This window comes from Venturia canescens, chromosome 3, assembly GCF_019457755.1.
Source record: "Venturia canescens isolate UGA chromosome 3, ASM1945775v1, whole genome shotgun sequence".
NCBI lineage: Eukaryota > Metazoa > Arthropoda > Insecta > Hymenoptera > Ichneumonidae > Venturia > Venturia canescens.
This window is the reverse complement of record NC_057423.1, coordinates 3708683-3736606: the sequence shown is the minus strand read 5'-3', so window position 1 is coordinate 3736606 and position 27924 is coordinate 3708683. Positions and strand designations below refer to the sequence as shown.

Here is a 27924-nt window from a genome sequence, read left to right as displayed (position 1 = left end):
GTTGTGGGGTCGATTGTTGTCGAGTAATAATGCATCGATGCACGAATTCTTTCTTCAACATTTTCCCCGAACCTCGACCCTCTTTTTCTGTACTTTTACGATTCAATTGGAAGTGACGAGTTCGAGAATAAATTTCAGCAAAAAATCCGGAATTCTGACTTTTTCAACGACAGTAAACTCGCCGCTTGCCAATTTATTTTGTTTAGCACGTTTATTCCCATGTTTTTGTACCTCGTTGTCCCGGTCGGAGAAAAGTTGTTGACGATCGTCGAGAAAATAAGGAAAAACGAACGAGAACTCATCAGTACTAAAATACAATTTTATATTTTTTCAATATTAACGAAGTAACAATACAATTATAGGTACAACAATGTTTACAGTATTGGAGGGACTTTACGCGTCACAAAATTGGGATGGCGAATAAAAAATCTAAAAGCTACGAAATTCATGATTTCTTAAAACTCCAAAATTTCAATTTTTTTTCAATACATAAACCTACGTCATTACACTATAAAATATATACAAAACGGAGCGAGCTCCAATGATTTAAGCTCCTTTCGAACTATTTTTCGATCGTGCAATAACAATTTCATTCGAATCATAATAATTACAATAACTGCATCTTTGCTGTGGAATCTGATAGAAATGAGTCCGTTCCTATAGAAAATAAACGAAAAAAGAAACATTTTTCACAAAATGAACATTAAAAATAAAGAAAATGAGTGAAATAAACGAGTCATTATTCAGGACGTATTTCTTGTTATGTTCTAATATTTGACAGTCTCATTTAATAACTGTTTTGCTCCGCAGAAACAGCAATAAATTCAATGGACCAGATTGATTGTATCGATTGAAAATTAGCAGTAAAACGCAAACTTGTTTTATAACATTATCACGTTTGAATGCAGCTGGGACGTGAGCCGTTGAGAAGTAATACAGTGAATCTTGATCGTTGGATTTTGAGTGGCGACCTCGGCTTTGTTTGCCATCGGTAGTTTCTATCTCTTTCGTAAGAGGTCGAGTTTGCTTTCGTAACAGAAATGTATTCAGATTTATTGGGCATTGTAATTATATGAAATAAAAATTGAAATTGGATTTTCCCCTGATTCGACAATGAAAGCGTACGATTTCGAGAAATTCTGGTCGACTTTTTCTTCCACGTTGCTTCGTCGACCCTGACGTCATTCGATCCCATTCTCAAGATTGTTTTTCCCAGGCTCAGGATCGTTCTCTCGGGTGTCAAATGCATTTATTCCGATGTCGATCGCCCTGGTCGCTTTCAACTTATGGTCGATCGGATCCAGGCAATATTCGTCGATACTTGATCGTACAGACGAGGCCTCTCGGTGCCGGTTTTCGAACACGCTATTCGCCAACTCGCGACTCCCGCGAGGGCCCAACGCCTCTCATCGTTCAGCAAACACAGCATCGGACTTCCAGCTAATTCTTCCTCCTTCGTGTGAAAATAAAGAAAAAAGCGACATTGTTTTGCACCCTTTTAACAAAACCTCATTCGAATCTCTTTCCACCTTCTTGATTTTAATCTCTCGTAACGACCTTGATTAGCTCTTCGTTGATCGCAAGTCATTTTTTAGCGATGAAACTTTATTCACGCTGAATTTTATCCGAATCAATTTTAGTTTCATCCATCAAACACAACATTTCAATCTGAGGATCCAGTCATCAAAAAAATGTTTGGACTTACGCTGCAGTCGTCCATAGAGTAAGCAGGCTCGGTGCATATCCCATTAACGGTTGCGATGCTGATGTTTTCGCATCTCTCCATGCCGCTTTGCCTCAGTTCGACTCTTTGCAGCATATCGCCTGACGAGATATGGAGAATTTAATCGTCAAAATATCTAAGTAATTGAGCATTAAATCGAGTCAAGCGTGGCTCGCGAGTCGCATCGAAGGCAAAAGCTTATGCAGCTCTCAGTGGGCAAACGTTACAGCGGATGGCTTATATAAGAAGACGAGTTTGTTGCGTGTGTATGCCCTTCACTCGTTTCTCACTCGCGAATACATTCAAAACGGCAAATTCTATGCTATTAAATCGTCGTAATTAAATCGCATTGGGCTCCTGCTTTAAAGATTGAAAGGGATTTGTGAGTCGGAAAAAGACCGAGTGCGTTTTGAAAATTTTCATCCGGGCAGTGCTGAATTATGTGGGAAAAAGTCTTGAGTTCAACCTCAATTCATGGATGTCGCTTTCGATGTTTGGGGGTTTGAAAAACCGTTAGATTCTGAATAAAATAGTTTGAGGACGTTTTTTCCTTCTGTGCATCGTTTGAGGACTTTTTCCTTCATAATTTAATTCCTCGCTTAATTGTCGATCTTGAGAACGATTTCCTGAACACTTCGCATCTTATTATTATTTTTTGTACACTTGAAGTACCGAATGTTAAAAAACTTGATGAAAATGTAATAAAACAGCGACTCGAAGGTTTTTTCATTCAGTTGAAATATCGAGTTTGATAAAATGCAGTAATTGTGAGCTTTCAAACCCCATTCGATCGTGTCGACCTCTTATATGATCACCGTTTAAAAACATACATTTATACGATAATTTGCATTGTAATAACAACGCTCGCGAGCTCAACCAGCAATTGGTAAACATCGATCAGCGCCGGTAATTTTTAAAATACTCTCCACTATGCAAGTGCAGTATTTAAGGACATTTATCACGTACGATCGCACCAGAAATTTTTGTTGTTTCAAGATTCCAGAATGATGTAACTAAAGTTTGCGAAAGTGAAGGAAAAATAAATGAAATTCAATGAGATTGTTGAAAAAAATGAAGAAAAAATGTGTCCAATTGAAGGTTTCGGACGAAATAGCTCAGCGTATTCGTCGGTAAAACAGTTTTTGCTGTTACGAAGAGAGCAGAGAAAATGAAAACGTTTTACTGTTTCTGTCAGTGACGAGGGAACCTATTTTATGGGCGGAAGAGTTTCATTAAAAATCCTTCCAATTCTGAAGATAAGTTAGAGTCCCTGGAATGCGTGGAATTGGAAAATCGTTAGAAAAATTTGTATGGACACGAGGAGCCGACAGTTTGACTTCGAGGAAACGAGAAAAGCGTGGAAATCGACGCGACTTCGTTCGACATCGGTCAGAGCAAAATCTAAATTTGAAAAAAATCTGATTCCAGCGATCGAAACTTGGAATTACTTCGCTTCCTCTTTTCTAGTCTCAAAAGACTGGATTTTTAATCGGCTTTCCGTTGAGAATAAATGCCAAATCGAGCTTCTAATGACCCCGAGCATTATTCAATGCACTTACGATTCCTGGCCCATCCGAGGGTCGTGCAATAAGTGGCATTCGCTAGCATCGGCTCGTCACTCAATGGCAGGCAAACTGGGCGAACGAAATCCGAATACGCGGACAAAGGTCGGTCCAGCTTCAGCAGAACCATCGTGCTTCCTTCCACCGGTGACTTCAACATCCCCACGATTCTTCTCTCCTGTTGCCATGGCGAAGTACTCGTCAATCTGACCGTCCCCAAACGAGCACTCCATTCCGCTTTGTCTTGTCTGTGAAAAGGTACATTTTGTTCAATAAAAGCTAGAAGAGTTGGAAGATTTTGGGACTTGCTAGCTCACTGGAGCGAGTCGAAATGGAAAGTCATTTAAGCAGGCTCTCATTATTTTTTTTCGTTTTCTTCCAGCTTTCCCAAGGACTTATCTGCTTGTCGAGATCTCCAGCAGCCCTCCCCTTGCACTTTGGGGCTCAATGGTTTTTCAGATTCGCTGCTTACCCCTGGAAACACGAAGCTGTCGTCAGGAGCCACTCAGCTGCGACGAGAGTCGCGTCACACACGTGGACGTCTTCTTTGAAGAGGGCAGCGTGCCAAGGCCAGTCTCCGGGTTCGGACATTTTGCTGAGGCCTTCGGTTCCTCCTCCTTTCCTCAGGGCCTGCAGGCCGCATTCTGCGAGGACGTTAGAAACAAATTTTACTATCTCGACGGGGCGTTATCGGAAGAAACAGAATGTTTTTTATTCGAAATCGTTTCCATTGAATTTTCAACATTCTTACGTACCGAGGTCCGCACATCGGACGTACATGACTTGCTTGCTCGGGCAAGGAGCTCTGACGAAAGTTATTTCGGACGCTGAAGGATCCTCCATGTGAACGTACTGAATGTCTTTTTCTTCGTCGACTTTGATTTCGACCGTGTCCAGGCCCCTGGAAGATTTTCAACGTTTTCAAACTCCTTTTTTCCCAACGATTTCAAATTTCTCGTATTCAATTTTTAATTCGCACGCGGACAAATTTGTTTTTTTCCGAAATGAACTCACGTGTATGTCAGCAGATTGCAGAGCGAGCTGGCAGAGCTTCGGAGAACGTTGTCCATTTCCGTTTCCGGTAAAGTGGCGTTTAAATTTTCTGTGCACAGTTTGCCAACGGTTCCTTTCTCGTTGAAAACGACGTAGCCTTCGCGGGTGTACTTCGAAGATAGCGGAGTTTCCGTTAGCTGAGATTTCATCGAGTTGACACTTTTCGCCAGGGACACTGCGCAGCAATTTTTTTATCTCTCATTCACGGGAGCATTCGGTTTTTCTCCAGTTTTACTCACGCCCATTTCACTCTGGGATTGTCAGTTCTTAGTGGGAATCGACAAAGTACTCACGGCAATCTTTCTCGTCGCTGCCGCCGGGACAGTCGATTTTACCATCGCATCGTTTCGCTCGAGAAATGCACGTCCGGCCGACACCACAGTGCATGAAACCCTCTTGACAGTAAGCGCAGTTTTTCTCGTCCGAAAGATCAGGGCAGTCGATTACACCGTCGCAGATACGAGGCGACAATGCTTTGCTCTGCAAGTCTCGAACGCAGCCTGATAACATTTTATTCGTTATTTTAAATCTAACTTATTATTATTTATTATTTTTTGAAATTACTTTTACTATTATTAAATGATTATTTATTTATTTCAATTTATAAATTCAGTGAATTATAAAAAAATTAATGAACAATCAAATGATTCAATAATTTTCGATATTTCAATTTGGTCCATCGAACGAAGAAATGAAAATGACGAAGAAATCGTCACCTGGCTTCGGCCTGCAACTGCCATGATCAGCGTACTCAGGAAAGTTCGAACAGTCGATTGCAGATTTGATTTTATCCGGCAAGCGGTTGCCGCACCCGGCCCAGAATTCTCGACAGAAGCTTCGACACGGTAGATGCAGAGCAGCTTCCGCGTGGCCGGGTACACACGCGGGTTGGAGAACTTGGCATATGAAATCGTAGGCCAATCTGTAGCACTCCGCATCCACTAATTCTCTGGGCAAAAGAAAACGTAAAAAAACATTAAATAAGAGTCGACGATCGAGTAGTTTATTTCCTGCTCGATGCCTTTGATTTCGCGGGACTGGGAACATCAATAGTTTTTCAAAATTTTTCCAAATATCCTCCAGATATCAGTTTCAAGGACTGAAGTGAACGAAAAATTATCTTGCAAACAAATTGTGCAATAAAATGCAATAAAATGTTCGCAAGCAAATTCCGATCGTTTGATCGGCATGAAACTTTATTTCCTCGATCAGTTCCAACAGATTTTCATATCCGTTACCGCCTCAACGGAAAAACGGGAGCAGGGACTGGCCGCTTGAGAATTTAACGAGCTCCGGACGCTTTTCGATTTCACGTGAATTCAAGATTTGTGACCTTTTTCAACTTCATAACGCGCGGTGATAAATTTGAACGTACCGAAAAGCTATGAGATCCTCCTCAACTTCGAGCAACGATTTATGGCCCAGAACGTTCGGATACGAAGTGACATTGTACGGCAAATGTCGGCAATAAGGAAGGTTCACTCTGCTGCAAGTTCTAGGAGGTGGTGCCGTCGTCGTCGTCGGTGGTGTCGAGACCGTCGTCTGCAGCGCTGATTCGGCGTTGAGGGCTGCGATGCTTTCCTGAACCTCGAGACTCTTCGGATCGATCGTCAGACTTGCCAGATATTTCGCCTTTCCTGGGGTTATTTCCCGCAGGAGAACTTCAGCCACGTCCTCCACAGTCAAGGTCTGGTAACGCGGATCGAACCTCAGATCGAAATGGACGACCAAATCACCACCTTCGATACTGCAGATGAAAAAATATTAAAGACTTTTGGAGGTGCAAACGAATTCGAAGATTTCATCACGCCGAACAACCCTGAACAATCATTTATTTTTGACAACTAAAATCATCCACAGTTACAAATTCTTAGAGCTCTTGACCGAACGTTTTTAAACTCACTCGTGCTAATTTCATTTCAGTACGATTAACTCGAAAAATCTCGATGAATTTGGCATCGAACTATTGAACGATTACGAATCTGGACTCGGAATTGAAGAACTCACAAAGTTGGAACCGAAACAGCAGTTCAGACATTCTGTAAAATGCTCAACGAAATGTGAATTTCCTCCAAAAAGTTTCATTTCGAAAGATGTTTCAGCAAATTATAACATCGAAAGTGGAGCCAAAAGTCAACGTTCGAGTCTCTGGCCAAGTCGTTCCTTCGAATTGAACTCAAAACGCACTTCGTCCCAGTGAAAAATCACGATTTAAACTCGAATCTAAATGAGCCACAGCGATAACTAACGATCGGCTGTTTGCTCATGTAGTTTTATTTTGCATTATTGAATTTCCTGTAAACATTCGAACTGGCTCACTAGGTCAATAGCTTCGTCTCTGCCTATCGCGCGATGATACTCTTCGCAGGTTTACATGTACTTTCACATATAAATATTCCGCAGGCTTCTTAGGTCATTCCGCATCGAGGTTGTTATAGAGAATGCGTTACAATCAGGAATTTCCATCGCACTCTCGTTTCCCCTGGTGTCGTTATCTTTCGCATGCTCGACCATCGAAGCAAACTTGGAGTTGCCCATTCGTCAGTTCTGATCGAGGCTTTTCCGGTGGAGAGACCCGCTCGAGTCTCCTCAGAAGCTCATTCAGTATTCACGAGAGACTTTTGTTCCTAAGCAGTTTCATCTGGTTAAAAGTTTCTCTTTTAATTACGGGGGGACTCGATTATAAAAAAACACTTGTGAGCTGATCAACGAGAAAATGAAGCTCAATCGCTGAGAGAAATTCTCCATTAACACACAAACCGATCGCGGCTTCTCGAGTGCTTAGAAAATCCGTTAACACTTGCTCTGGCTCGAGACAACGGGAATTCAAGGACAATGCGGAGGGTCCGGTTTTGTAGAAAAAAATGAATAATGAATGAGCTTTTGCCAGTTGGAAGCTCTCCAAACTCGCTTTCTTCGGTTTCATTTGAATTTTTAAATTCTCTTTGGCCTCCCAAGGTCGAAGAACTCAGATTCAGAACGCTTCTCCGAGCCCCACTTTGTGCGGGTTTCGAGATTTAATTATTCGGAAAAAAACGATCGAACAAAATCATCGAAATTTTAGACCCGGAGATTCGTGAGATCGATCAATTCCTCAAGTGCCCCGACGAACGATCACAGTCTCCGAGCCGACATAACCGACTTTCCGGGATTTCAGAAAGTTCCCATGAGACGGTGTCCTTAATTTAGCGCTCTAACGCACTCATGCTACGTGCACTTTGATTCCAACGAAACTCGAGCATACGTATCGGGAAAAGGATCATTAAGGTTGTAGGAGTTACGTAAAGCGTTTCCGCCAATATCGAGCCTGTCCGGGTCTCAGTCTCGCCATTTTTATCAATCGAAGTGCATTCACCTCTTCTCATGTCAGCAGAAATTCATGCAGTTTCACAATAGTTGAGTAAGGTAGATCATGCACGAAACGATTTTCGTAAGAAAGTCTTTAAATTTACACAGAGTTTAAATAAGTATTCGATCGACACGCATATCAAATTTTGAAAGGTTCGTCTCATTGGTTATTCAGATAAACGTGTTTAAATGTGAACAAAAATACACAGGAATATAGGGATTATGCGTAAAAAGTCGTTTATCTTTCCACGTGACGTATAAACGCTGAAGTTTATGAAAAAGGCCGCAATAACGATATAACGAAGGTTTGGGAAAAAATTCGAGACGATTGTCTTACCAGTAATAAAGATGTATTGCGTTAACGATTGAACGAAATTGGCGATGAGCACTCGTAACCACACATTTGCTTATTTCAGTATTTCGGGTTCAGTAATTTAATTCGCCAAAAAATGAGTTGAAAAAATGTATTTGCAATTTCGAATTAATAACTCTGACATTAATTCGAATGAGAATATCTTCAATTATGGAGTAAAAATCTACCGGCGAACTGGCATGATTTTTAGTTTTTCGAGTGATCGAATTTTCTAAAAATGACTCGTTTTTTCCCATGTTTCTGATGACACTTACCCATCGAGTGCGAGGACTTCGGCGGTTATGAAAGAAATCTTGAACGAGCTCCGACGAAAGGCCAGATTAAGGCGATCGCGATATTCCCTGGAACGTATTCTGAACGCTTCGGTCGAGGGGTCTGCGAGGTCAACGGTGAACGAGTCACCACCTGTTACTCGAAACGTCGCAAGGAACACTTGGTCACTCGGTGGATCCGAAATGAGATACGCATCTGTAATTGAAAGAGAAAAAAACCATTATTTTGATCGCAGTAATAAACTTCTCTCGATGATCAAAACAGCAATGAATTTCAAGAGATTCGTACAGATTTTTTCGTCTCCTCGAACCTCTATTTGTACAAATCCCTGCAATTATATCGTTGAGAAATGACATAATGGCGTGTTACACCGAACTTTTTGAACGCAGTAATAATCGACGATTGCAATAAGTGTGTAAAAAGTGTGTATAAACGAGGGGCGCGATGAAACTATAGCAAAATACGTAATGATACAGGTGCGGCATGTGTTCTTTAGCGAGTCACCTTTCACCACACCTCTCGTGCACATTAGTTGCTATTTACCAGCACAACTTTGGAGCGTTGTCCAAGGATTGATGGTGCAGAACGCAAACTATAAGTGAGGCGGTTTGTCTGCGTATTTGCTCGAAAAAAACCGCCCAAAAGTCATTTTTTTCGTTGGATTTTTCCAGGAGATTGGAAATGTAGAGAAACGGATTAAGGAAGTTGAGGCATTAGAATGAAAATGATGTCACCGCTTTTAAACCGATTGCATCTTATAAAGTGAAGTGTAAAAAAAAATCAGTTAAATTTTCAGACAGTTTAGGAGCGTCATTGCTGAGAAAAATCAATAACAATTTGGGCCAAATAACATGTAATCTTATGGAAGTCAAGACACATTCAGTGATATCTCCGTTAAAAATGATGCTAAAAATATGAAATTTTTTGGGCAACATGAGCAAGGCTTGCCGAATAATGTCAATTTTTTCAGATTTATTAGGAGATTTGCTGAGATTATATTAATAATAATCTGTTTTCCGTGCAGTTTTTTGAGGCTAGGATCTTCACTGTTCGTGTTTTCGACTGAGCTTTCATCAGTTTTTCGTCTTTTTTTCCCCAACTTTTCTTTAAAGTGTATGCAACATTGCCAAACTGTAAACTGGCCTAACTTTTGAAAGGTACAGGTCATCACTTTTGGGTAAAAAAAATGACTGTACAGCCTCAACTTCCTTAATCGAATCTATAATCGTAAGTTTTTCCTGGATAATCTTGGAAGCGAATATCGTCGAATGGCCATCGTACTCGGGGTCGTCGACACGACCGATCTCCCTACGATACCGGTTTGCGGGCATTTCATCATCGTTGAGAGACCGATACGAAATATCGCAAGGACGCGACCGACCGATTTGAAAGGTCGATCGCGGAGAAGCGTCTGACGACGATGAACGGAATATTGTAAACTGTTGCTCTTTGTGATGATCTCGTGACCTGCAATGACTCAGCTCAAAACCGTTAGTCTCGAGCCGAGTGGCCGGTAGTCCGATCGTTGGCTAGCGATCACGAGAGTGATTTTTCGCTCCCGGTACGCATCAACGTTTCCACCGGGCCGTTGAACGTCGAGCAACGATCATTAATCACTTTGGACTTTGGCCAGTTGAGAGATTGCCATTGAAGGAGAAACGCCTGTTACGGCCTGTGGGATTGCGATCAGAAAATGTGGGGCCTTGCGGGCGACCTTGGTGGAGAACGTGCCCCAACATCCGCTGGGTTCGGCTCATCGTGCCTCGGCTAAAGCCAGTTTGTTGCGGGATCTTGGCTCCTCGTGGATTCGTTCCTCCAGGAATTCGCTTCAATTTTTCCACGAAATCCACCAAGACCTCGGATGAATTGCCACATCTGAACGAGGCTCCAGGCCAATTGGGTTTTTCCCATCAACGAATTCGCACTAATTCACGAGCGAATCACCTGCCAAGATTGAGTGCTTAATAATGGCCCTGAGAAAATGTTTCGTACTGGTTACTCGCTCCATTGAGCTTAGTAGTCCCGAGATAACAAGTGAAATCCGCCTCGCTTCGAGGCACCGTTTGAAGAGCAGCAGAAAAGCAGGAAGCCTCCCAAGGATTGCAGACATCTGCGAAACTGGTGAAAGAGCAATTGCGAGGATTGTAGTAAAAGAACGATTACAAAGATCGAAGTGGCCCGCTAGAAAGCCGGTAAGGAAGCCCGCTGTGCTCTCCCGACAACTCGGTCAGACCGTTACCCACACGCGTGTAAAGACCTCAATGGGCTACGGTTAGGTGAGCCTCGCATTTTCCCTCTTCCCTCTTCCTCCACCTCCGAATCGGCTACTCTTCAGACAACCCGAGTCGAGTATTTTCTTCGCACTTTTTACACTTCCTACGGTTTTTACTCCGTGAGAATAATTACAGAGAGTGTTATAACGCCTGCCCACGCGATGGGGAACAATACTGTGAGCTATCCTAAATCGTGCTGGTGATGTCATGATTCCAGCCCTAATAAAGGCGACGAACAAAGACCCAGCGTTGTTTGATTTCCTTTGGAAAACCTGACGATACTTCAATTGCAATCGAGTTCATCAATGGAGAGTCTAATGGATACGTTAATGGATTTTCGGCGATTATTATCTGCTCTGGGAACTATGGGGGTTCGTCGTGCAACGTCTGGATCGCATTCTCATTCATCAGCGAAGAGCTCGATCGCACTTCGAAGTTTGATGAGATCCGGAGCTCCTGTGATTCAAAAAAGCAACTTAACTTTCTTCCTCTTTCCATGATCAAAGAAACGATCAAAATTTATTCTCACTATTATTTAAATAATGTGTAACTTATTTGTTTAGATTGATACGTTCTTAATATTGTGATAGCGGTTTAAATACCTTCGTAGGTAAATCGACAAGCAAAATGTGACAACAGCCATTTTCTATTTGTGGACGTATGCATATCTATATTTTAAACCAGCTGGCTCATGGTGTTGTCAAACCTTCCACCGTTTACGTCTAGGTAAGTAATAAGTGTTTTTCTTTTTCCATTTCCAAGTTATTTTCACCGGCAACAAGGCCTTCTCGAGACGTCATTGATATCTAAAAACATTGTATTTTCTTATTCTTGTTTTTGGCTCTCTAAAGTTGGGAAGATCTAATTTCATTGAATCCAAATCGTCTCACAGGGAGTGCCATAAGAGCCCACGTATGAAAAATGTGATTTTGTTAATTGTTTTCTCGACAACTAGACGCTAGATCCTACAATAATTCTGGGAATATATTTCCGGGAGCATATTTTCAAATTTCGACTCTTAAAATTGGAATTTTCGATTTCCATTAGATTCGCGTGATCTTCCTTAATTGAAAGAGGATTTGAATTTGAATCTTTCAGCCGAGTCAATTCCATGATCGCAATTGGGACTGGATGGATCTGAAATGCCCACCAATTCCAATTTTTCGGCATTTCAGAGCTTCTCGGCGTTTTCCCTGGACCCGCTTCTCCTGTAGGTCAGTGACCATTCTTCGCAGTTGCTTCTTCCGGACGTGCACAGCTCGCGCGTGTGTGGTTCATGGTTTACTAGATCCATTAGCCCCGAATCGGGAGAGCTTCAATTAAAAGTCAGTTGGTGCAACGGACGGGCAAATGATCGTTGGAATGGCCAACGTTTATTCATTAACTGCAACATTGTTCTGGATCTGTGGAGCTGCAGCAGCCGGAACGCATTGGTGTTTGCGGTCGTCATAGCGTGTGCCGAACTAGTTTCGAGCCTCCGCGGAGCACCAATGCGTGCAATTACCGGCTAACCGTAGAAATTCTATCGGCTCGTGGCAATGATCGAAAAAGCAAGATCGCAACGTGAGCGCATCGGTGCGGGTGAGCGTTTCCGCTAGTCGTGCCTCGGTGAACTCGTAAACGAGTAAGTTGCGATTGCAACTGAGTATTTTGATATACGTTTGAGGAAAGTGTGCTTAGTGGGATTTACTATCGTTGAGATCATTGATACCTTCGAACAAGCTCTTCATCCAGCCAGTTTTCTCGGACCAGACATTTCTTTAGCTACTTCGGTAGAAAGAAAATACCTCGATTTTTTGGCTTCATTTTTAATGCACGCGTTAAGATAGCTCGTGCATGAAATAGTTTTCTTAAGAAAGTCTTGCAATTTACACTGATTTTAAGTGGGTAGTCAACTGACACAAATTTTAAAGGGTTCGTCTCGTTGGCTATTGAGATAAACGTGCTTAAATATGAAGAAAGAAGTTTATCTTTGTATATAACGAATGAACGCTTCTTACGAAGCTTATGAAAAAGTGCACAATAACAATGAAGTATATAACGAAGGTCTGGGACAAAATTCGAGACGATTGTCTTACCAATAATAAAGATATATTACGTTAAAGATTGAACAAAGTTGGCAAATGAACACTCGTAACTTCACATTTGCTTATTTCAGCATTTTGTTTCTTCTCGGCTTGGCCCATTCTTATCATAGCCTTCTGTCTTTTGTTTAACACTTTTTTCTTGATCCATTTCCCTTTGCGCTCTCGAAAGCGATTTTTTACATAAAAAATTTTAGCCAGGGACGAATGAAATTTTGGGTTCGGTCAGTGACGGATTCCCGTTCAATTAATGGCTTGCAATTTCATTCGCCAAAAAATAAGTTGAAAAAATATATTTACAATTTCGAATTAATAACTCTGACATTTATTATAATGAGAATGTCTTTAATTGGGAAGTAAAAATCGATCCAATTGAGACACCCATAAAATACGATCCTTCGTATTTCGTATTTCATAAAATACGATTAGTCTTTTCTGTTCAAGTTTTTAAAGCCAGAATCGATTGAAATGAAAGTCCCGAAACGAGCTATTGACTCGCGTCGGTGTTCAGGATGAATAAAGCGTAGGTTTGGTGCGAATACAATTTTTTTTTCTCAAAGTTACTGTACAAAGACTGCAGCAGCGTTGGCATTACACATGTAATTGCTTAACAGACTCGATAGTTGAGATACTCACAGCCGAGGTATATGGCAACTCCGGAGAAAAGAAGAAAGAGCAAAAAGGCAGCCAGGACGCAACAGCCACATCTGTATTGGCCTCCGAGTTTCCTGGTGAAACGAATATCGCTGTCGGACGAGAGAATCGAGCTCGGTGTATCCGCTCGACTGAACCTCCTCGTACTAACTGTACTCACAGAAATCTGACAAAGGAATAAACAAAAGAAAGAAAAAATCAATATCAAATGGTCCAGAACGAATCGATCGACAATCGATAAAAGTTTTGATTTTTATTGTCCTTTTTGTGGGAGCTAAGAACGCGGAGTTACGAACGCTCCCTGATCATGGCGAACCACGATCGTTCCACGGAGACCGTTTTCTTCTAAGAAACTTGCGTAATTTCAACTACATCGTAAAATTACGATGTAATTATAATTGCAATTTCGTTATTATTAGAATATCATTTACGACGACATTGGAATACTGCAATTTTCACGACCTTCCAATCAAGTTTAAAAGGATTTGAAGTTTTTTTAATATTACAATCTCGTTGTTTCCTCGAATGATGAATGAAATTGTAATTGTGTTTTCGTTTTATTTTTCGCGCCGGCTCGCGGTCAGAATAATTCCAACACTTGATTCAAATGCATTCGCCTCGGGGCTTTTCACTCACGATCTGTATTAACAATCGTGATCTCGAATTCTATCTCCATTTATTTCCACATCTTTGAAGCGAAAAATAGCGGAATATCTCCTATTATTTCCGCGTTGCATTTCATGCGATCTACGCCCACTCCTGCCATCTATTATTTTATCGGAACGATCTTTTTCGTTTCTCTTCGTATTTTATCCTCGAATTCATCAAATTACTCGACTCTTATCGATCCCGAGTAGAATAAGGCGTTTCGAAACCTTTCGAAATCCGCAAAACCCCATAAAAACGCATGTTCTTAAAGTTTAAAAAATTGTCCAAATTGCTCCGGAATTTCTCCAGAAGATAATTAGCGACAAACGATTCCTGAAAATTCTACAACTCCAATGTTTCACTTTGAAATCAATTACCAAAATCTGACAGAAACTCCGCAGCTTTACGATTTTCTACCTTCGAGAAGATTAAATACGAAGTTAATGGAGCCCATAAATTACCCGCAGAACCAAAGCTCGCCTCTTCTTACATCGAGACAGGCAAACACACGTTGCAAAGATATAATATGGAAAATGCATAAATACACGTTTGGGGGCTCCGCGCACTGAAATGTTACGATTGGCTCACGCTCCGAGAAGCACACGAAGGATAACTGTTCGATAAAGACTGCACGGCTGGGTTAATGTGGATTAGAATAATCATTAAGACACGAAGACCGGAGGAATATTCAAAGGTTAGGAGAACCGAATGGGTTTTTAATTCCGAAATAATTGGACGAATTTCAGTGAGTTTTGCGAAACAATGAGGGAACAGGAATGACGAATAAGCGGTGAGCATCTTCCCTCACATTTTCTCCCGTCTCATTGTTCTTTCCCATTCTTAATCGGTCTCCTTTTCAAAAACGTTTCATTGATCGCGGAGGAGCATTTACTGCATCGGGACATTAAACCATCAAATTTGATACACGATCCCGATAACGCATAGTTCGATGCACGGAGCATCGGGAAAGTTAATTAATGGAAGCGCAGAGGAGGTTGGAGCGCAGCAAAGTTTCTCATCTAAATGAAATTAGAATGCTATCGAAGAGATTCTCTCTCGTGACTTGGTGGGTAAAAGTAAGTACCGAAGTTGAATAATACGCTCGTGAGAATAGCCGCGTACTTTTTCTCACGAAAACATGCCATCCACCGGTGTCTCGATGCAGAGTGCATCTGCGGAGCCGCATTTTATAGTCAGCGGCTCACAGAGCTCGCTTCGAAACTCGAGCACGTGTGCTGCCACATATTAAGGATCTTTTGTTCCCGGTACACTCGCAGCTGAAAGTATCGTTTCCAGAAAACCGTGACGTTAGATGGGAAGGGAAAAAATTTCGAAAAGCTGAGTGTGTCTGGAAAGGGGGAGGATTTATAATCGAATTTTCAGTCGCGGCGCAGTTTTTAGTAAGAAAAACCAGGCAGTCGGTGAATTCGTGTTGGAAACGGTGACCCGAGCGGAGGAAAACTTTTCAAGAGGAACGAGGGATTAGAAAGTTCTGTAGTGCGTCGGGATTCGATATAAATTTGGTGCAGGAAAAATGCGTTGGTTATGATCGCGACGAGACGATGATATTCGTCTTTTCCAGAGCCGATGAGTTTCCAGGGGGGTTCCCGAAGTCGAAGCTGAGAAATATTTAGAAGGCTTTTGCTTCGATTAATTCCTCTTGAGTTGTCAACGATTTGCTTTCGTTGGATCGAAACTTCGACGATATGGAAAACTCCACGAAATCGTCCCGTCGAATTTCAATTTTTTTACTCCAGTTTCCAATGGTCGTTCTCGATCTTTAGTTCCAGAACGCCTGACGCATCGTCTCGAGTTAAATAAACGGAAATTACACGTTATCTTTGTAACTTGATAGTTCTAATGATTTTAACGGTCAATGACTCGATCCAGGCGACGCGCAGATATATGTGCAAGGCCGAGAAAATTGTACGTATCCGAAGCCAATTGGAAATGAGCTTTCCATTGCGAGAGACGTTGGGGTGAAAGTAGCAGGAATTGCTCTGTTCGATTCCATTAAACACGAGATTCTACGTCCACGATTGATAAATACCTGCCGCGGCACCAGTCGGCGCTCATAAATTTATATGCACATTCATTGGGGAGACGCCGGGACAGAACGGGGTACCTGAGAAAAGATTGTGCCTTTCAAAACTGAAAATCTCGATTTCTCAGTCTCAAACACCGATTAATGAACTGTAATTATGTGCGATTTTTAGAAAAATAAATTTGGAGGAAAATGAAGTGCCCCCTTAAAGATCGGTGAATTTTCTTTTACTCCGTTTTCGATCGAAGGTATTTCGACTGTTTTTTTATAAACGTGCAAAATTTTAAGGTGCAGTGGACGAAGATATAAAAAATTTAACAATAAAAATTAGAAAAAACGAAAAAAAAGGAAGAAATTTTGAGAGAATTCGATTTTATACATTTTGAAAAAAATTCTACAAAAAAGCCCTGATCTCCGGAATACCCGTGTTGCCCCGGTCTCCCCTGTGCGTGGAGGTCGAAGAGAAATCCTAAACGCAGACACTCACCCATTAGTCGATAATTTCTAGATCAATAATTTAATCGTTACAATAATTTCGTATCATTAAACGAGTCAGACGTTGGTCGTTGCTCGAGGAAGTTGGGATTTTGCTCTTACGAGCACTCTCAATGCTCGTATAATGAGCATGTTATTCAACGAATATTTTCTGCTTCTTTGAAGTTTAAGGATGTAATTGATTTCTTATACTCCCTTCAGGAGTTACGAAGCTTCGAGCCTTGATTACAATGCACGCTGTTGCTGCTGTTCTCGATGATTTTCAGTCGACAAAAACGATAAATTGTACGAGCAATAAAGCGACGGGACGAACGCCCCCTGGAAAGCATCTTGGGTTATGAATAATACACGTTCACCTAGATTAAAATGTAGGTGAACGTGTCCAGGCTTATTCAGTGGTCAGCCTACTTAATTTTCTTCACATTCGAAGCATTACTATGTCGTCACACGTCTCGCTTAGGCTCCTCGCGAGAGAATAACCTTTTATTGTGTTTATTTTTAGATACAACTCTCTCTCCTGGAAAAAAGAATTTACGATGGACGTTTCGTTCCACCGTCTTTTCTATGATGCCATGGAAAACCCATTTTTTGTATCTTGAATTGTGCAAGATATTTCGTCACTCAAAAAAATTACTCCGAATACTGAACTTTCTGCGACTGTTCTCTCCAGCATTTTGTCGTGCAAACGATCCTAAAATTTTGACCAAACATCGCCGGGATTCCTGCTCTACGCATACATCATTTTTGGCTTTTCTGCTGGGGGCTCTCAATCATTAAGATTCCGCTCAAATTTACCGTTTGGGAAATCATTCGGTCTCTCTGCTGCCGTCTCACACGCGGAAAGCGGGTCTTTCGAGTACTCTTAAATGGCCCCCTTCGCTTCTGTCACTCATCGATTCTTCACGCTGTTTAACATTCCTCTTAATTTTCGAGCAGTCAAGGCCGTTATGAGGACAAACGGAATCTTTTCATAATAATGTGATCGAATTTAACTTTGGGAAAGCGCTTCTCGAGTCACTGAATCGCGAGATTGGGAAGGCTCGAGGAGTGAATTTTTGAAAATTTTCGAAGACGGATAGAACTGAATTTCCGAAAAATGAATGATGCAGGGAATTTTAAGCCAATTCGAGGCAAATCGCTTTGAGTGAAACAAGAAAAAGGATGAAATGAAAGCAACTAGAAATCTAGTTAAATCATTTCGAAAAAATCTGAAGAAACTGCACATTAATGGAATCGAACAAAAAGCTTTCAGAATCGAAGAAAAATCGAATCAAGTTAAACTGAAATTCTTTTATTGATATTCTTCGAAACGCATCGAAATAGAGGCAAGCAGTGCAAGCCGCAAAATGGGTAAAAATCGGTTGAAATTGCCTTGAGTTCTGACAGGTCCAATGAAATCGAAACGAAATTGGATTAGGTGAAATAGAACAATTGAAAATCGAGTGAGATGAAGCCTGTTGAGACGCTCGGTACGAAAGACAACCGAAAGTCTCGAGGATCGTGAGGAGGGAAACCAGCTCGAATCCCCGTTCCCCTCTTCCATAATTTTTCCGTCGAAACGAGCCGTTTCCTGTCCGGCACTGGGATCGGAGCATTCGTCAAAGTGTTAGCAGCTCTGATATTCCGTTAGACGAAAGCCTGGCGCTCGCCTTTCCAAAAGAGTAGATTCTAGGAACGAGTTTCCGAGTGGGCTATGGTGCTGCTCGAGCGTGCTCTCGAACAGCAGACCGCAAGCGAGCGGGCGGTCCAAAGGCGGCGTTAAAAGTGCCCTACGCGGTTGCACAGGCTCGACAGAAGAGTGAGAAAACCGAGTCGAACTGGAGCAAGGAGTTGCGGAAGGGGCGAGCAGATCGGAGTCGTAAGACAGCTCGGTTTCTCAGCTCTGAGACGTAACGACGATTTTATTTGACAGTGGAGAAAAAATGAGGGGCAGAGAGCCGCGAGGAGAGTCCGAGATCGAGGTGCGCGAGAATTTTTCACCCGATGCTTCGAACTGGTTCGCCATTGCGGGTCCTAGTTGCTGCTCGCAAAAAAGCCTTCACCCAGACGACGATAGTGCTGGTTCATGAAACGGGATCTCGCGCGAGGATTTTTCTGCTGCGACGAATAGGACCAGATGCTTCGCCAGCCCGGACTTTGACTCGTCGTCTAATGATTCCCGGATGGAATGAGTGAAGCGAATCGCAAGCTCCTCGGAGCGCGCCAGCCCCCGCGTCCTGAGCCCCGGTCAGCATAAAAGAGTTAGCAGGAGTCAGCGAATTGGGAATACGCCGTTGCTCGATCGGCAAGCAACGCGACTCGTGTAACATATTGTACCGTTTTTTTTCAGCGCTGCTAGGAGGTCACAGCGAGGAGAGCCGCGACGAAGGAGGAGACACGGCGAGTTATTTACCGTCGGAATATTTTCCTCACAGCGAATGGCAATGCGGGCATGGATCGTCGATACGTTCGAAGAAAGAATGCGATTCGAGAAAAGTAATCGGATACTCAGAAGAGAACGGAAACCGGATCATTGGCGTCGATCGGGCGAAACAAATCCGTCGGTTTTCAGTTACGAATTCCTCCCTCGTGCGATCGAGTTTTCCCGAATTTATAAATCTCTAAACTCCCTCATTTCCTTCAGAATCTCCCAAGCCATTCGACGACGAAAATCAACGCCTCGGACTCTCGACTCCGAGCACACGCACACCCGTCAAAGATGCTAATGAAAACATCCATCTTCCTCGATAGCTTCTCCTCGTCTGTCTTTCGTAGAGTTTAGCATTTATGAATACCACCGGTACGATCATCGGGTATGCGTAAGCACAGAGTAACGGTATTGGCGAACGTGTCTCAGATGTTAATCCAACCTGACGACCCAACCCATCTAATGCGTATCGAGTACGGCTCCGAGGAATATCTGTTTGTACGTGTGCCCATGCACGCTGTCGGACAAGTCGTGGCGAACCTGCAGAGTCTGGGAGCCTTGAGGCCTGCAGGGAAATGCTTCCAGACGTTTTTCTCTCGACGGACCGTTGCTGATGATCGATCTCATGGCGCGAGCTGCTCATGGCGCGAGGAAAAACGGCGAGTGACAATTGAACGAATTTTTTAGTTCCGAAAGGCCCCCTGGACGGTGTTTCTGACAAGGGAGTCTCGGGACACCCGCTGCATTCACTTAACGCTTCAATTTCGATGTTGGACTCAAGGATAAAACTCCGTCGATGCTCCAGCCACGTGCAATTCCTATGGACGCAGACCGACGAGCGAAAAAATCTCACAAAGACCTTGAGAGTCGTGGCTCGCCATTCCAGACGCAATTTCCGTGTACGATAGCGAGGACCGTGCGCGAAGTTTGACGACTGACCGGGGTCAACACGAAACTAGGTCGTCTTGGCTCAAACTCAACAACGCTTTCGGGCCACGAGTCAGAACAATCTCTTTCTTACGCTACCCACTAATTTTTCTTTGTCCTTCGTATTGGCAGAATTTTACGTTCACCGGTGCTTCGCTTTTTTTAGGTTTTAAACGTATCTGCTCAGAGTTTTGCAGATTTATGGAATAAACTCCAACGATTGGGAAGTTTTTATGGATCTTTCTTCACGACGCTGAAGTTTCCAACGTTGGAGTTCAACGAAATGAACGAAAAAAACGTTTTTAATTCACCAATTTTTTATTTCACGAATCGTTGGTGCAGCTTGCAAAACTACGAATCGCAAATTTGGCAGGGAACAAAATAGGAGAATTACTGGAATTATTGGAGAGTTTTTTTCGATCATTTCGTTGGACTCCAACGTTGGAAACTTCAGCGTCATTCTTTCTTCCAAGTATCGAAATGGTGGAAACATCGGGGCTTTTGGTACACAGCTGTGTACAATGTGGAGGTCGTAATTAATGTCTGAAACGAAAATTCCAAAATTTTTTCCATTTTCACATATTTTCATTTCATATGAACCTATAAAAACCGGAAAACATTGCGAAGTTCTTTATTTTTAGGGAGTTTGAAAAGAAAAACGCTTCTAAAGAAGAAAAACGTCACTTCAACGTGTACTGTAAATATAGAATTTCGCAATTTTTTCGGGTTTTTATAAGTTCATACGGAAGGAAAATATGCGTGAAAATGAAAAAAAATATTTGGAATTTTTGTTGCGGACAATAATAACGATCTTCGCATCGTACGCGGTTAAGAAACTTCGACAATCAGACTTTGCGCACAAACCATGTGCAAATTCTCACATTGAAAAAATGTTTTTGTACTCTTGAAATATCCTTGAAACTAAACCGAAAAGTTTGCTACGGTGAGTTATTTCCATCGCGGTAAAAACATTGCTGAAAACAATCGATTTTTTCGACTTTCTGAAGCAGGGTCCCCTCAAACGGGGGAATATTTTTCTAGATTTTTTTTCTCTCTCGACGTTGAGTTTAAAAGTGTACGAAAACTGGAATGACCTGGGCTCTCGCGAGGCCGGTTTGACCAGTGAAGGTTAGAAAGCTCGTATGCTGAAAATTCAAAAAATGCAAGAGCCATTGCTTTCTTTGCTAAATTCGTGGCCGGAGGAACTGGCTCTCGTTGATTTTCAGGTTTTCTTGTCGACGGGGCACTTTCTTAACGCCACTTATTGCGAGGCTCGTGCAATATCAACATTCCTGCATAAAGACAAGCATTGAGCCATCGAATCGCTGGATTCAAAGAAATAACTCAAGTGTCTCGTTGACCACAAATACCGCAACAATTTAAGCAGTTGCAACGTTCCCCGACGACGTTTGCGCCACAAAATCAGTTTGATAAGAATTGTGCGAATAAAGTCCTGAGCGTCGACCTCACCCAGCAACTCGACTCTCCAAAAGTCATTTTGTTCGAACCCTCCGAGCTGCAAATTGCTCCGATACACGCAACTCGCATTCTGCCACGAGCGTATAATCCATTCGCGGACCGAAAAAGGGCGACGAAATCGTACAATTTTCTTGCGGTTTTGAGGATTAATCAAATTTTTTCGAAGCACTACGTTCGTGGTGCTAAATAAGGAGCGTGAGATGAATCGCATTTCACTCGAATCACGATTCGAAATTTCGGGATTTATGGACGAAAAGCTCATCAACTGCTCTGCCTTTGAAACATGGAACTTGGAACCGTCGAAAAAGTGCCAAAAACGCGGTTCACCGAAGACTTTTTACGCAATCGAACCGAGGAATGAGAAATCAAGAGTTTTCGGTTCACGATTAACGCCAACTTCGAAAGGCTTTTGCAAATTTTTGTTTTCCTCGTGTGACGTACGATGCAAAAGTCAACATATTGCTTCATACGCTTACGTAATTAATCGGCAGAAGCAATATTGAAAAATAATGCGAACCCCTTCAAAAGCCAGTCTTTCTTCTGTTTATACCTTTCTCCTGGCTTTTGCCTTTGTCTTTTCTCGCACATTTTGCTCGACCTTTTCCCTGCAGGTAATCAATCAATCGAAGCAGCAACGGCAGGAGCCGCAGCACGAGAGAACGGTGATGCATTCACCGGCCGAGGGAACGGGAGAGGTTGCACATTTGTGCAGCTTTTCGATCTTACGAGATGTAAGTTGTGCACATGTATGGAGGTCACTTTCACCAGGTTTGCGGTGCTTATTCCGGCCACTTATTTTATCTTTGGCGAATCTTAATGCACGATTAACTCCTTAATAATGCGAGTTAATTGAATCATTGTGGCTGCACGTTGAGCTCTGTATTTCCGCGTTGCTATTGTCTTTTGTGGGTTTATGAGGGAAAGAAGGCTTTTCGGAATAGCAGCAAAGTCTGGTGGAACAAAAATGAGTGGGACGGCCAGGAATTTATTGAATTTCGATAGCGTGTGAAGGATTCTCAAGTCAATGTTCACCGCCACTTTTTATCGTGGTCAATAACGTAAAATTTTCATTACCTTCGAATCCCACGAACTTTTTCGTTTGTGCTCCATCGTCACGGTCATGGTAAACAAATTTGACCGAAAAATCCAATCTCCTCTGGTCACGTTTCACTTGCTGAATGGGAATTGCTCGTTCCAACTATTCATTCGTTCACTGAACCAACCACAAAACCACTTTTTTATATACGATCGCCTCCGAACTCTCACGAAGCAGTTTTTAATCCTCGTGCTCAATGAAAAACTCAACGTTCACGTTCGCTCGTTTTGAATAAACATTTATTCATGAGCATCGTGTCACTTCACGCTAGCTTTTTCCACCGTCCACCTTACATTTTATCTCCTCGACTTTCTTCCCGCTTCTAAAACCTTTTCTTTCATACACACTTTTTAAGTTCGCGAGGAACCAGATGTCCCGCCTCCCTCTCCGCGAGCCCGTCACCAGGTCGTTCAACCGATTGTTTTGTCAACGGCACGACGGAACTGAAAATCAAATCGAATATTAAAAACGGTGGAATCGCGAGCTGCTTTATTCCCGACAATCAATACAAATCAATGCTTTCATTTGGCCACAAATTATGCAAAAAAATGTTTCTTCTTTCAGGCTAATGAATTCTCGTGAAAAATGATAAATGGATGAAAAACATCGATTGAAAAGTGAAGTTTAAATTCATTTGATCCTCAAAATTATTAACGTTAACAGCACTCCTCGTGAAATTTGACAGTTCAGAGAATCAGAGGAAAACAAAATCACGGAGTTCTCTGATCGCGATCAATGCCAAAAAGTATTAAGGCCTTACACTTGCAGTGGGCGAAAAAACGTGATTTCCTTGATTTTTTTCGACAAGAAAATAAATGTTTGTTGAACAAGTGTCAACGACACTCATGAGTACATATGTTCATGTACTTGTACAATTTTTTTCATCAAAAAATTTCTCAAAATGGCGCAACTCCAGCTGCTCCACTTCTTTATTATAATAATAGCCCGGACCTGAACGCAAGATTTGTAAAAATTTTGATTTAAAAAAAATGGCGAGAGTTTTAAAAAAAATTCATTTTTTGAGGTGCTAAATTTTCGGTTTTTCGTTGCAATTTTTTTTCCTACGAAATACGAAATCCTTCGTCCAGGCCCTGGCTATTATTATGATAAATAAGTGGTATAAATCTGGCATTGATCGGATCAATAGTTTTTTAGTAATCGTGTCCACTGCAACAGTATTTTTCAAAAAGACGATTCTGAATTTGCTGAGAATATTCTGCAGACGATCTACTTGAAGAATACCTAACAAAAATAATTATCGATTTTTCCGCCCATCACAAGTAAAGGCCTTAACGAAGTTGGTACATTGCACGAGCAATAAAAAACGTCCGCGCAAAGTTCGAACTTTCGAAAACAAACTGAATAAAGTTCGTGAAGATTGAACTGAAATAAGCTTTCAATTGCCATTTCGATTGACTAAGAAATAAATAATTCATTGCAACTCCAAGTTCCCTTCAAATTTCTGCATGTAAAACGAGTTGTCAACTGTACCTGTTGCGCGCGAGTCGTCACGTGGGTACACCAAGGCTCCGAAGTTCGTAAAGTTGCGCAAAGTTCACTGCTGCAAACCCTTAATGGCACGATTACTTGTTTAATATCCACAAAATTTTTCGGAGCTCTTCGAGCAAGCACATCGTTTATCGCGATCACAAAAACCTGGAGCTACCACCGAGAGACTTTGGCGTCCCGATGAGTAATGTTGCTCCGAACTCCAGACAAATTGGACGGAAGATTCGAGGCACTCTTTGTGACGAAAAAGGCGTTCGAGCGCACAAAGCACCTCCACTAAATCGACCGTTCGCCACCTCGTCCAGATGAGTACTCTGATAGCCCGGCTTCACAACTTCACAAAAGGTGGGACGGACAATTTCTCCCGCGCTCGAGACTCGAGCACGTTCAAGAGAAGGCTCGACGGATCTCCTCTCGCTACCGCTATGCCGTGTATGCCACCAGGTAAAACGGGGATTGTCGTGGCCCCTCGAGAACGTACTTCGACGTACATACATACGCGTTTCCTCGTGTACAGGGACGCGGCAATGTTTCAACGTGGTGGTAAGACCTTAAGTAGAGTCGAACTGCCCGACAGTTTGGAACCGAGGACCCGGGACTCGAACCAACTTCGATGGGATCCATCAAATTCGATGAAGTTACAAAAAAAATCGTTCATTCGACAATTGAATGAGAAAAATAATTTTTTTTGGGTTTATTTTTTTAACGCTCCCGACTCGAAATGAAGCTGATTTTTCGATCACTTGAAATCTTAATAATTTTGATTTTTCCAGTGTCTGGAAGGCGCAGGAAAATACGCGCGGGACCAAAAAGTCGTGAACGAATCGACTAACGAGTGCTCGACTGTACACCTCCGTATATGTGCAAGCACTTTCACGTATTACCGGTTTCTTGCTGTAGTACACGGCATAGTACGAGAGTGTGAGCTGCGCCGGCCTTTGGAGCACGACGGCCAGTCCCTCTTTGACCTGCGCTCGATTCAGTCACAGACCTCGTGCGATCGGGGAATGTAAACATCGGTGCTGCTCTCTTGGCCCGCTTACGTTAACGCTTTTCTTCTATCACTGACGAAAACAAAATCATTTTTTTAGATGGACACGACGGTCTGGAAAAAACGACGAAAGCCCGGTTCCGATCATGCTCGATAAACTTTTTATAGTGGAATATCAATTTTTGGTTAATTAATCATTCTTATTTGAATTGTTTCGATTTTTCATTTTATTTCTATTCGAATCATTTATTGCGGTTTTTAATTTTCAGAAATTCAATTAATATTCAATTCTTTTTGGCATTGTTTTTCATTTGTTGATTATTATTGGTGTTAAATGAATTTATGCAAATTTGATTGGATTATTGTACAAATTTGTTGGTTTATCAAATTCTGGAGAAAAATTGATCAGCTAATAACTTGCGAATTGCGAATCGGGGGAGGAAATGTCAAAGGAATTTTTCATTCGTTATTCAACAATCAACTTTCGTATCAATTTTTATGTTTCGTTCTTTTCAATGGGGTACCGAAAAGCTCAAGTTTTCTTTTTGAGTCTGTGAGGGTTATTGAGAATTTGAAGCTGTAAAAGCACTGCTAAAGTTACAATTGCCGGTTCAATTACAACCGAACGAGGACACCGTTGCTTCCGTCCCTAGAATTCTCTCGATCACAGCGATTCGATTACCGAAGTAATCGAGAACTCCTGGAGGTTTGTTCAACACTGTGGCCAACGAAATGTGGAACACGTGCTTGTGCGTGTTCCATACTTAGCGTAAACATTGCTATAAAACTCGAGCCGCGATGTACGCGGACTACGCACAACTGGCGACCTCATTACGCTTCGTCAGAGCAGAGACCATTTGACCATTCGTCTGTACGATTAAAAGCAGGAAACAACGACCTGTGCCACCCGTTGGCAATCGCGATCCACTGATCTCTTGGCAATTTTATTTTCATTCTTTTACACTTGGCTGCCCGACGAATATGCGGAAGAATTTCGGTTTGCCGGAGGTGAACTGGACGGACAAATTTCTAGCGACACAAAACTCAAATTTTCGTAACCTCGCTGTCGGAAAAAACCACTTTAAGCGTTTTGTCTCAACACACGAATTATCATGAGTGCTTAAGGGGGAATATCAGTGTGAGAGGCTGAAAATGAGGTATTTTTTGGGAATTTTTTTTTGGAAAAACGGCTCGATCAAGTTATTTGAAATTTTGTGTATCAATTATTGAAGTAATGAAGTATACAAGGACATTTTTTGATATTTAGTGCATTTTATTAAGCAGAGGAGCGGACGCAAAGTGGCCTCTCAAAAAAAGACTCCGCGACGGTTGACAGCACAAGTGCCACAGCCAGAATCTGAAATGAAAAATTCAAAAAGATTATTAAATTAGAATAGTATAGTTATCGCAGCATCGTAGGGAACTTGAAAATTTTGATTAGAAAAAAATGGCGCCCATAAAAAAAAATACAAATTTTCACAACAATTTTGCAGTAAATTCTTAATGAAAAAAGTAAACAATTTAAAAAAGAAACTCTACGATGCGACGATAACCATAAGTGTTTTGAAGAGAATCCTTTTTGAATGAAGTCGATTGGACAAAATTTGACAGAGTTGTGCTGTCAACCATGTCAAAAAACATGGTTTCGAGAAAAACGCGTTTAAAGTTTTGAGAGGACAAAATTGGATGATGTAACTCGAATATTAATACAAAACAAGTTCTTACCGATTAGTCTGTTGTCCCTGGACCAGACAGAAGCTCTTTTGCGTTTTTTTTTTCACACTGATCTGCCCCCTCGATCTGCCAAAGTTTCAGTCGTGATTTCCCGACGACTAGTGAAGAATCGTTTGAACTCAACGAGTCAGAAATTAGCAAGCACAAAGAGACTCGAATTCGCGCTCAGGAGAGCGTCCGAGAACACGAAGACCAAGAGAGACCCTTCGAATGGGAACGTTCTCGAAAGGCGATTACGTTACAATACAAGACAATGTTGATCCCGCACAAGTCCCTTCACTTTGAATGCACCACGGCCTCACTGTACACAGCTGTAAACAAGTTCGAGGGGCTTTGAGTTGAACCCAGATAAATGGTAGCCGGAAATGCTACACCTGGTCCTTGGCAGGAAGGTAAATAAGAAATAAACAAGAACCTCGCAGACCGTTGTAACTCTAATCTTCGTGAGGAGAATTATTCCTTATCTCTCGACCTTATTTCCTAGTCGAAACGGCTGTAAAAAAGGAGCGAGTGAAATACTTTAATAAGAACTACGAAAGCAGCTCACTGACGTGAGATATCGAGGGAAATAAGTGCACAAAAATCAATTCCTGTTTCGATAACGATTGACCGCAAGCGCTTCGGTAATGCAAACGGGCCTTATCGGATTCTCTTATCACGGCTAATTAATTGGATCCCATTGTCCATTCATAGCTTATTTTCTTATTCCCAAAGAACGTTCTTTTCTTCGGACGCTTCGCAACCAGCCGCAGCGGAAAGGAATGACGAGTCTGTTATTGAAGAAGAATTTGGCATACCTGAAAAAAGACATTAACGAAATAGCTGATGGCAGAATAAAGATCAATCATCAAAGGCGAATTATTTGCAATTCAAAAAGTTTCTTTCACCTCGTTGAAGTTGAATTGCTGCTAAGAACGCCAGCTGCATCTCAAGTCGCCCGACCATCTTCGCATTCAGTTTCTTTACAAATTTCGTCCGTTCTCTCCGCGATTGTTAGTCAAAACAGCAAAGGGTATTGCCATTCTTCATCCTGTCATCTATGACGCGAATGAGTCATTGAGGCTCCCATGCGGTGGCCTAGAGAATAAATTATTTCTCGTTTATAAAGGGTGTCCGGGAAGTGGTCTCGGCTGAGCCAGTTAGATCGCACGTTTTTGCGTCGAAAAGTCCTCACCGATTTTCCTCTCCGACGCACGGTTCTCTCGTCAGCAGAGATTACAACGAATCGACGAATATCTGAGCAACGGTGGA

General features: G+C 42.1%; 1 protein-coding gene and 1 long non-coding RNA gene across 2 annotated transcripts; both read right to left on the bottom strand.

Moving 5' to 3' along the window:
- Positions 1-305: 305 nt before the first annotated feature.
- LOC122407891 (atrial natriuretic peptide-converting enzyme-like) lies at positions 306-24518 on the bottom strand. Its single transcript, XM_043414362.1, has 13 exons — positions 23931-24518; positions 22418-22882; positions 13326-13509; positions 8314-8527; positions 5714-6085; positions 5055-5287; positions 4632-4838; positions 4300-4513; positions 4041-4186; positions 3758-3929; positions 3283-3533; positions 1706-1824; positions 306-1453 (listed from the first exon to the last, which is right to left on the bottom strand). The coding sequence occupies exons 2-13, from the start codon at positions 22463-22465 to the stop codon at positions 1280-1282; spliced, it is 2334 nt and encodes a 777-aa protein (XP_043270297.1). The 5' UTR covers positions 22466-22882; positions 23931-24518; the 3' UTR covers positions 306-1279.
- Positions 24519-26139: 1621 nt separating this feature from the next.
- Positions 26140-27825, bottom strand: LOC122407479 (uncharacterized). The gene is made up of 3 exons (XR_006260211.1): positions 27561-27825; positions 26665-27470; positions 26140-26296 (listed from the first exon to the last, which is right to left on the bottom strand). It is a non-coding gene; the product is annotated as an uncharacterized lncRNA (long non-coding RNA).
- Positions 27826-27924: the final 99 nt, after the last annotated feature.